This window comes from Argiope bruennichi, chromosome 6, assembly GCF_947563725.1.
Source record: "Argiope bruennichi chromosome 6, qqArgBrue1.1, whole genome shotgun sequence".
Taxonomy (NCBI): Eukaryota; Metazoa; Arthropoda; class Arachnida; order Araneae; family Araneidae; genus Argiope; species Argiope bruennichi.
Window position 1 is genome coordinate 126,715,557 of NC_079156.1, and position 10,071 is coordinate 126,725,627.

The window sequence follows — 10,071 nt, forward strand, 5'->3', positions numbered from 1 at the left end:
TTGATTCATCATGTATTCATGCATTAATGTTGTCAGAATAACAGACGGCGAAGGCCTCGAAAAATTTGTTAGATATCTGCAAATTAAATGCACAAACAGTGTACAAAATTCTATTCATGTAGTTCTTTATATTTCTTTCTTATTGTTTTTACTCACCCTCGAGTAGGGAGACAGTCAAATTTCTTGTCAATGACTTTTGACCAAATTTTACAAAAGTCTTAAAAAAAACTTTTTTATAGACAAAGTACAGAATTCTTTTCTTCTAATTTTATGTATTTTTAAGTTATCCTAAAGGAAATCTAGACAGCCGTATTTCAAAAATAAATAAATAAAATAAACCCTTAGCAATTTCTTTATCATGATCCTAGTATAAGATTATCAATACTTCTGCCAGAGAGTACATCTTTAGAAGCCCAATTAAGGAAAGCATGTTATCTCCTCTGAGCATTTTGGAAATACGGGCTCAAATCCGTTCTCAGGGTCGCTGACCATAGTTCGCTCCTAGCTGCATAAACGGAATCTTCCGCTCGATTCCTGACAGAGCAACCATTTAAAGTGTTAAGATGCGAGCCATTCAATATACAGGGAGTTATTTCACACAAACGATCGAAATGTTAGTTTAGGGCATATTAACCACCTTTAGCTACCAACTGCTTCTATGGTTATATTGATTGTGTTTAATTTTAATTAAATCTTTTATGATTCCTCTAAGAAAATGTTTTTTAAATAAGTCACACATTAAAGGCGTATTATTTTAATAGCCTTTCGTCAATTCTTTTCATTGTGTATATGAACTTTCCTAATGGAATCCAGTCCCTGGACAGTTTGAATTTCAAAGTGAAAAAGTAATCAATTGCAGGAAAATAAATAAATATACAATTTTATAAACTATCAAAATTCTGAAAAGTTTTCTTAACTAATAAATGCCTATTATTAAAAAGACAAATTTTAAAACATTTTTTAATAACTGAAACTTTTTAATATTTACACTAATTTGCATAATTGTTTCCTCAAATGTAAACTTGTATCAATTTTGACATTAGCGTTTTATAAATACAGATTATTTAGACTGTGGTCATAGAAGCTAATGCGGCCACGCACATACTCATAGAATGAGATCTATGGTTTAAGCAGTAATAAAAAGAGAGAGTGAAAGGCACTGGAAGAAAATTTAAGCAATTCTCATACCTCTCAAAACATCCCCTATTATCGAAGGTAAAAAAAAAGTAAGAAGAGCTTCTCTTAAATTAAAATACTTGAGTTGTATGTATTTTTAATAAGCAGCATTGTAATATGAATGCTGAAATTAAGAATGGCACAGTTGAAAGGTCTTTTTTTTTACAAAAATCTATAAGAAATAAAACTCGGAAGCATTTCGATAATTTTTGTACTGAACTTAGCTATATTTCTTCATCAAAGTTATTATTTTAAATCCTAAGACCCAATTTAAATTACATTACTATAAAGAACAAAAAATTATTTTAGAAGGTGATTAGATGACAAGAAAATTTCTTAAAAAAAATTTCATTGAAAGACTTGACTTACTCTTTGGATCAAACACATGTGTCGATGATTTCATAGGATAACCTTTTTTCCGTTGAATACTAAAAGATTACAGCTGCAATAATATTAACAATTTAAAATCAAATAAATAATTGATTAAGCTGATCCTCACATTAACAAAATATTTGCCGTTAACACTATTTATCTCCTGCATACGATTACCGTCCATTATTTAATTAGAAGAGCTCATCATTTATAAAGAGAAAGGAAGAAAGTAAGGCATTTGTACAATAAATAGAAATCATAGGAGCAAATCTATGAAATAATTTATTCTGCCTATGTTTCTGAACATTATAAACATTAGGAACAATTTCTCTCACTAGATTGCGTATCTTTTTCTAATGCACTATTGTGATTCTACTAAAGGCAAATAAAGAATCTTTAAAACTAACAAAAATTCATTCGAAATAGTTAAAAAAAATCATCAAAGAATAAACCGTGCAAATGGGAAACAATGAACATGGGCATTAGCGTGCAACTACAGTAATTAGGACATATCTCAGACTTTTATACTGCAGAAGGACATTTACGGCGATTTTATTAGCCATCAGTCACTGGTTACAGTAAGCATGACCTGATTAATCACTGGCATGCATTTACTATGTAAGCATCTTATGTAAAAGTAGACCACATTAAGTATCCAATTCAGAATCAATTCTCTAACGATGCGTCATCTTTGAAAATGGCTGAGAGAAAGGTGAAAATTATTTGCCTGAATAGTTAGTTCTCAGTAATCTGTATTTTTAAGATTCCGAATATTTTGTGCATATCAGTTCTATCACGAACAAATTATACATTATATTAGTGAGAATTTTTCGTGAAAATTAAAGTTGAAAAGACGTACAAATTAATCTTCCATTCGGATCCGTATGTTTAATGTAATCCGTATGTTAAAATGTAACATCCAAACAGTTTGTGTAACAGAAGAAAAAAAAATCAGAGAAGCTTCAATAAATATCTCCGAAACCTCGGATTTCTGCATAGAAAAAATATTTTTTGTACGTTTTCCTTTAATGTTAGTACGAAAAAGTATTTTACTTAAAAAAGTTATTTAGTATAAGTCAGTGCTTTTCATTTCAAACGGATTTGTCTTTAATATAGACTAGAAGTTTTGGGAACGTGGTGATATCACAAGCACTCTCTTCATCTTCTGCCTCAAGACCGGAAGTACGAAATCTGTCACAAAATAAAGGTAATTATATAATGTGAAGTATTTGGATGCATAGAAATATTGCACCTCTATGAATCCAAACAAAACCCAACATTCACTCGCAATTTTCATTTTATTTCACTGATAAATTAATCTTTGAAAAATGTGTACAGACAATGTTATTATTTAACTATACCAACGACAACACTCCAACATTATTCCGGATTAAGATGCAATTTGACATGAAGAAAGGAAATAAACAACCTATATCAGAAATGCTGACAGGTATCAGGAAAAATGATACCTTAAATGAATAGGCAGAAAATAATATGAGGCTGAAATTACTTCTCGAGCCCTTAAATGAGCTATATACTTTGCCGGAAAGATTTAAGAGAAGAAAATTATTAACAAAAAAATGGTAAGTAAATAAATGGGGAGATATAAAAAAAAATTCTTTTTGAATGCTGATGGTTATTTGCGAGACTTGCAGTGCAAGATTTTGAAAGACATTATATTGTGACAAGAAATAAATTGCAGATGCATTGCTTAGTTATAAAGAAAAATATAAAAGAACAAATATCTTACAAACGGAAACATTATTTAAAATTAAATGAAAGAAAAACAGGAAAACAATTCATATTTATTATTGATTACAAAAGCAATAAAAGATGCTTAATTTCGTAACATCCCCAAAAATTTGCTTCAAATACGATTCACATATATTTCAAATGTACCTTTTTTCTTCTTGTTTTAATGGGAAACTTAATGCCAAGTATGCGAATGACGCCTCCTACAATTAGTGAATAAAATTTCCAAAGCTTCCAAACGACAACTTCTGGAGAACTTTCAGTTTTAAGGAACTATACAGTAGATTTGTGCAGGTATAAATATTTCCTGTGCTATTATCTGATTCTATATTTGATATTTAATTCTTGTTTGAAATATTATTCATTTTCATTCATTATGCTTGCAATTATGCATTCGATTGAACAATTCTATGCTATATTTTAGATGAGTATTTGAGGATTATTACTATTATTGAATTATTTTTTCTTGATTATATTAATACCCTCATTACAGTTCAGAGCAATTATAGAAATATTCAAAATTTGCTTATCCATCTGATTTGCACTTATTTTGGAATCTTCATATTTTGTTTATTTCATATCTATGCACTTTTGCAAATTTCTCTAATCTTACGGAAAATCACATACTGAAAGGATTCAATCTGGTTTTGGATACAGCGCCCTCATAGAGAAAACATGAAGAAGACAGCAAAATTTTGTAAAAAAAAGATAAATGTGTTATTCACAGAATTTGTGGCTCAGGATTTTACTAATAAATTAGTTTCATTTTTTGATGAAAATTAAATTATTGCTTTTTTACACCGCTTGAACTTAAAAAAATTAAGAATTAAAAATTTAGTCAACATCTCTGGATGGATGTCCGAGGATTTAACGGATCCAGCCTCAGATATAGAATTCCACTGCTACGAAACTGAAGACAAAATGCAATTTTCTACCCTTAGAACTCGGGAAATTATTTCACGGAATTTTTTCTTTTATCCTCTTTGTGAGTTATTTCCAAGAGGGCGAAACAGCATATATTGTGATTTTATTTCCATGTAACGAATACCAGATTTCCGTTTCTTGAAAATATGTTGAATCATCTTTGTTTGTAAGTAAATATTTGCAATTATAAAAGAATAATTCTAACTTTATTTATATCAAATTAAATATTGTTTCAAAAGAAATTAATTTTCAGTACTTGTCAACATGATGAGTGTGTAAGGTAAATAAGAAATTTCTATTCAGTATTTTTTTATTTATTTTTTACCTACTTTTAACATGTCTATTTTGAATGGGCCTCTTCATTTAGAATAACGCACAAATGACGAGGAATATTATGTTAATCATTAACAAAATTTATGCGTATGAAATATTTGAAACCGAAAAGCCCAAAGGGTTAAAGATGAAAGGATTGCAAGATTTCTTTCTGGATTTTATTTTACAGCTGTTTTTTTCTTCTCATTTCCCTTCCAAAATAATCTTTCATACACAATATGATTACTTAAGTAAATAATCCTAAAAGTAAATAATCATAAATTTGCACTGAACAAAAATTTTATTGTTAGAAAACATTAAAGGAAACGGAATCGTTCGTTTTAGGCCATGAGGAACAGAAACAAGAAATATTTTAATTTGATCATAAAATAATTTATTTATTTAAATAATTTTTAACCGAATATCATTGAATTTCAAACCATTTCGTAATTTTATTTTTATCTCGTTTGAAATCTTCTTTCACAGATAACTCACAGAAATTTTGATTGTTACAATGAATAATGAAAATGCTCTCAAAGTAATAAATTCGAAACAACTGCAAAGCTCAAGTTAAAAAAAAAAAAAAAAAAAAAAAAAAAACCTTTCATTAACTCTGACATGAACCTTAACCCTATTCTAGTACTAGGCTTTCTGAATAATATTTTTATACTTTTTAAATTGGTTTGCAGATTAAAATAAATGAAAAGTCAATACATATAAAACAAAGAACTGATTTCAAATTTAAAATCTCATATTTTTCAGTAGAACAAAATCCATGATTTAAATTCTAGACATAGGGCTCTAGCATGTTACTAAAGAAACTATCAATTCATTATTTATTCAAATTTTGAATCTGTTTTAACTGTAGAAAGAACTGCGAAATTTAAAAACTCAGCACAACGGCAACAGCTTGAAACGGCTCAAGAAACAGAAATCACAATTTCTTTTCTTCAGTAATAGTTTTTGATACATTTTTGATAAGATAGAATTTTGCCTTACTTGGAAATAATGGACAATTACCGTTCCAAACGTTGCGGCAATTTAGTGACACGAGGTGAGGATCACACTTGCTTCCGTCACAAGAAATTTGACTGTAGGTATTCACTACAACGGCCAGTAGAATCGGATGAAAACCATGATGTAATAAAAGACAAATCTACAGAAAATTCGAATGAGGATCAACAAAGGACTTCTTCTAATAGTTCATATTTTAATCCTCTTTCAGATGTTCAGGGGATTGAAATCCAAACTAATGAAATTGCATATTTTACTGCTTCTTCAGAAAATGTTGAATCCAGTTACAGACCTGTCCAGTCTTTGAAAAAGGATAAAAAGGATTTTATGGATGTTATAGAATATGTTATCAGAAATGCTCTTTCAGATATTAATAATAATGTTTCTGGAACTGCGAATTCAACTGAGAAACCTGATCTGCCACCATTAGATAAAGAGCCCAAAAATTGCAAAATGCAAGTGTCAGAATCTGTAAATGATGAACATATTTCATCCGAAGTGCACTCTCAGGTTCACAGTAATAAGACGAAAGTGACTACCTATGTGAAGGAACCTCATTCTACCAAAAAGAATGACAATGCTGTGGCTGGACCTTCCGGAGTCCGTTCTTGTCAGAAGAATTTTCATAAGACATTCGGTACGAAATATACTACTGAAACTCGTCATCGTTCACACACTGACTATATGCCCTTCATGTGTAATATATGTAATAAACAATTCTTTCTGAAATCAGCTTTCGACGTACATTACAGAATCCACACCGGCGAAAAGCCTTATGTGTGTGACAAATGCGGAAAAAAATTTAATCAGATAGGAAATTTCAACGTACATTGTAGAAGCCACACCGGCGAAAAACCTTTCGTGTGCAATGTCTGTCATAAAGGTTTTGCTAGTAAGAGTTATCTGATGAAACACTTTAGAATCCATACTGAAGGAAAGCCTTATAAATGTCCAGTTTGTGGAAAGACATTCATGACAAGCCGCGATTGCAACGAGCATCGCAGCAGAATGCACGAGTGAAATCTATCAGTAAATTACAGAAATAATTATTTTACACTTCTATAAAACTTTTTTACATTCTTTATCAAATTAGAATGAATTTTAAATCAAAGTTGTCACAATTTTATTTTTAAAATCAGTCCAAGAATTTTACTACTTTGCGGAAGTATATTTCCTGATATCAGACCCGTAAGATATTATTATTTTATTAATAATTGACAATGAAAATATACTTTCAGTTCAAATGCATTTATATCTAAGTGTTTTACCATTGTTTATATCTTTTAAAATTGTTTTAATTCTATTAAAAATTTAGCCAATTTATATAAAAAAATACATGTTCCGCTGTCTTTTAATAAAGCAATTACTATTACTTGTTTTAGTCTTAAGTCTAAATTATGTATTTTCATATTTAATGATATTTACCGTTTTATTTTTTGCTTTTCAAAGTATTTGTGAAATAATTTAAATGAGATTTTTGGTTTTTAATTGGTGTAAATAATTTAATTTTAACATAATGATTTATTAGTGACTAATATTTTCTGAAAATGAAAAATATAAATAAAACGTAAAAACTATTTTTATTATTAAAGACGAATTTCTCAAGGAGTGCTTTTCTTCATATCTTGAAGACCCTGCTGTACAAGAAATATTTAATGCATTTTTGTAAATAGTTAAATAAATATTTTTATATTAGTCCAATAGTGCAATGTCTCTGTGGTATTTTTTTTTCTTTCTAAGAAATTAGCTGAAGTCATTTTATGTGAAAGAAACAAATTCAACGTCAATTTTTTTAATGATTTTCGTACGTTCTATTAATATTGAAAATAAATGTGTGAGTTGAAACATACAGAATAAATACAATTCCCAAAGTTGGCAAATGTGCATTTTCAATGATGGGAATTTCGAGCTCCCAATGTGATTTTTGAAATGTTTGCTTCGAGTTTAATTAATTAAAAAACAAGCGAAATGATGGCGTTTTTCCACCGTAATTTTCGAAACAAAATTTATTTTTACACCATACATAAATTCGAGGTATAATCAATTGAATGTTAAAGATTTAGAGGTGTAATTGTATTTTCTATTTTTTTACAAATTACAAAAGATGTATTTTAAACTTATTTTACAGCATTATGCATCATTGTTGAAATAAAATTTAAATTGCTTCAGCATTTTTATTAATATTTCATCTTGTGTTTTTTCCCATTGTTAATGGTCAAGATATTATGATTCGGCTTATATTTTCGTGTCGAGTATTTTCAATATAAAGGATTCTTTTATAGAAAGTTTAATGATTTTTTGTGCTAATAATGAATGTTTAGTTTCGAATCATGCGTGACTACAAATTATTTAAATGTTCATTTTTTTAATACTACCGTTCTTCCCTATAATGTAATCTCATCTTGTTTCGAAATTTATTGTTTTGTGTTGATATGCCGAAGATTGGATCTTCCAGCTTTTCTCCTATTAACCAATGAATTATCATGTGTTCGAATTATTTTTTTGTGGATGAAATCTCTGGATTTTATGCATGTAACTTGAAAGTCTTTTAAGCATCGTTTTAATTTCGACCAGCGTATTAGTAATTTGGTATCGTATTAGTGATAATACCAAAAGTTCCAAAAGTGACCAAAGTTCAGGGTTTATGCTAAATATATTAAATTCCTGTTATTGCAGAACAATGCATTTGAGAGCAATCCGATAATAAAAAAATTCTTGAAAGTTTAAAAGCGATAAACAGAAGAAACATTGACGAATATATCTCATGTGTGCGATATTCAGTTAATAAGGGCTATTTCAGTTTGTCCCAACAGGAAAGTTTCTGAAAATTAAAAATTTATTTTTATTGGTACTGATGAATTTTACAAAGACTTACCTTTTATGCAATGTCATTTATTTTGAAGGTGATATATTATTTTCTCAATAATTTTGCAGCTTATTTAGAGAAGCCTTTCGGGCTATCCGATCAATAAAAATCCGATTCAATAAATATAGTGGCTGTTTCACTTTCATTGAATTTAAAAACAATGCATTATTCTGAGAGGAACGCTGAAAAAAATTTCCTTTTTCTCAAATGACTGTTAAATTTTCCAATTATGTGCGAAATGGAAATTCTTATAATTTATTTCATCTTCGCAGATTTACTTTTGTATGTATATAAGTTGAATAAGTTCTTATAAAAATCTTACAAACATAAGGAAAGATTAATATTTGCTTCTGAATTCCATTTTAAATTTTTCGAGCGAAATTCTGAAGTTACAAGATTTTTCATTTACATTATTTACATTTCTATAATTCAATATCCTCAACTTCTTTACATACGCTGACGGGTTTGAATCTTGCACCGAATTGCTAAATTTTTAATTTTAAACTTGAAATTGAAAGTAATTTAAAATGAAAAATTACCTTTAAACTGCTTCAATATCCCAAATGACCTCACATTATTATGAGAGACAAAATAATTATAAATGATACAATTTTGATGTGCCATATAATTAGGAAGTTATGTAAATTCTTAGGTCAAAGAGTTAGCTATTCAAAGGTTTCCCGAAATAAAAATTTTTTTGTTATAATTCAAATTTTTTTTCTATTATGTCTCTATTGTGTGGTTTTAAAGTATTTATCAGTAGAAATGTTTTTTACTGGTCGCTATACCGATACTACCTCTAAGTTTGTTTCAAATGTATATATGTGGGAAAAAAATTTATATATATATATATATATATATATATATATATTATAGCTCATGAAAGGTAAGGAAAATAGCATTTTATAGTTAAATAAATTATAATTTGTGATTTTTGATTAAAATTATTTGGTTTCGTTTGAATGTTATATACACATGAAAATGCTTCAATGATTCTGTAACGCAGTTACTTCATTCACGATTTCGAAACTTTAAATCTTTTATTCATAATTCAACTCTTTCCTGGATAAAACGTTATAAAATTGTTATCTAATTTAAGAATAAAAATGCTCTTAACTGGACATTGTACTTGCAGCTTCTGCCTCTATTCATTCCACATGTATGTAAGAAAACATGTGCAGTTAGAGGATATATATACATTAGAAATAGTTACACATATTTTAAAGTAGAAAAGTTTTCAAATATTTAAATTCAAAGCCTTAAGAGATAATATGGAGCTTCCAACTATAATTAATATCTATTGATAGATGACTTCTCTAAATCTCTAGATTAAATGATATTCATAGAATCACCGGTTTATTGTATATATGTAAAGATTGCCTGGCGTTCCTAATCTAAATTTTGGTAAACATATTTGACAGTGGGAAAATAATAAATTATCAAGGATGTCATGGGATAATAATTTAAAAACTTAATATTTATATAAAGCTTATGTTCTGTAAGATAATCTGAAAATCTATTTCACCACATATATTTATTACTTTCTTTCTTTAACGTTCGTTGCACTAGCAAAAGTAGACTTCTTAATACGAACTGTTAAGAAAACAGTCATATGAATTAAGTTCACGACACAAATGCAACGAATGCTCAAAGGA

The 10,071-nt window shown here is 28.5% G+C and overlaps 1 protein-coding gene across 1 annotated transcript; it reads left to right on the top strand.

Annotated features, from left to right (window-relative positions):
- Window positions 1-5,544: 5,544 nt before the first annotated feature.
- LOC129972002 (zinc finger protein 271-like) lies at window positions 5,545-6,570 on the top strand. Its single transcript, XM_056085982.1, has one exon. It carries the CDS (start codon window positions 5,545-5,547, stop codon window positions 6,568-6,570), a length of 1,026 nt encoding a protein of 341 aa, XP_055941957.1.
- Window positions 6,571-10,071: the final 3,501 nt, after the last annotated feature.

What these genes read in the sequence shown, in the direction of transcription:
- LOC129972002 (XM_056085982.1), top strand. Translation starts at nt 5,545, where the DNA reads ATGGACAATTACCGTTCCAAACGTTGCGGCAATTTAGTGACACGAGGT.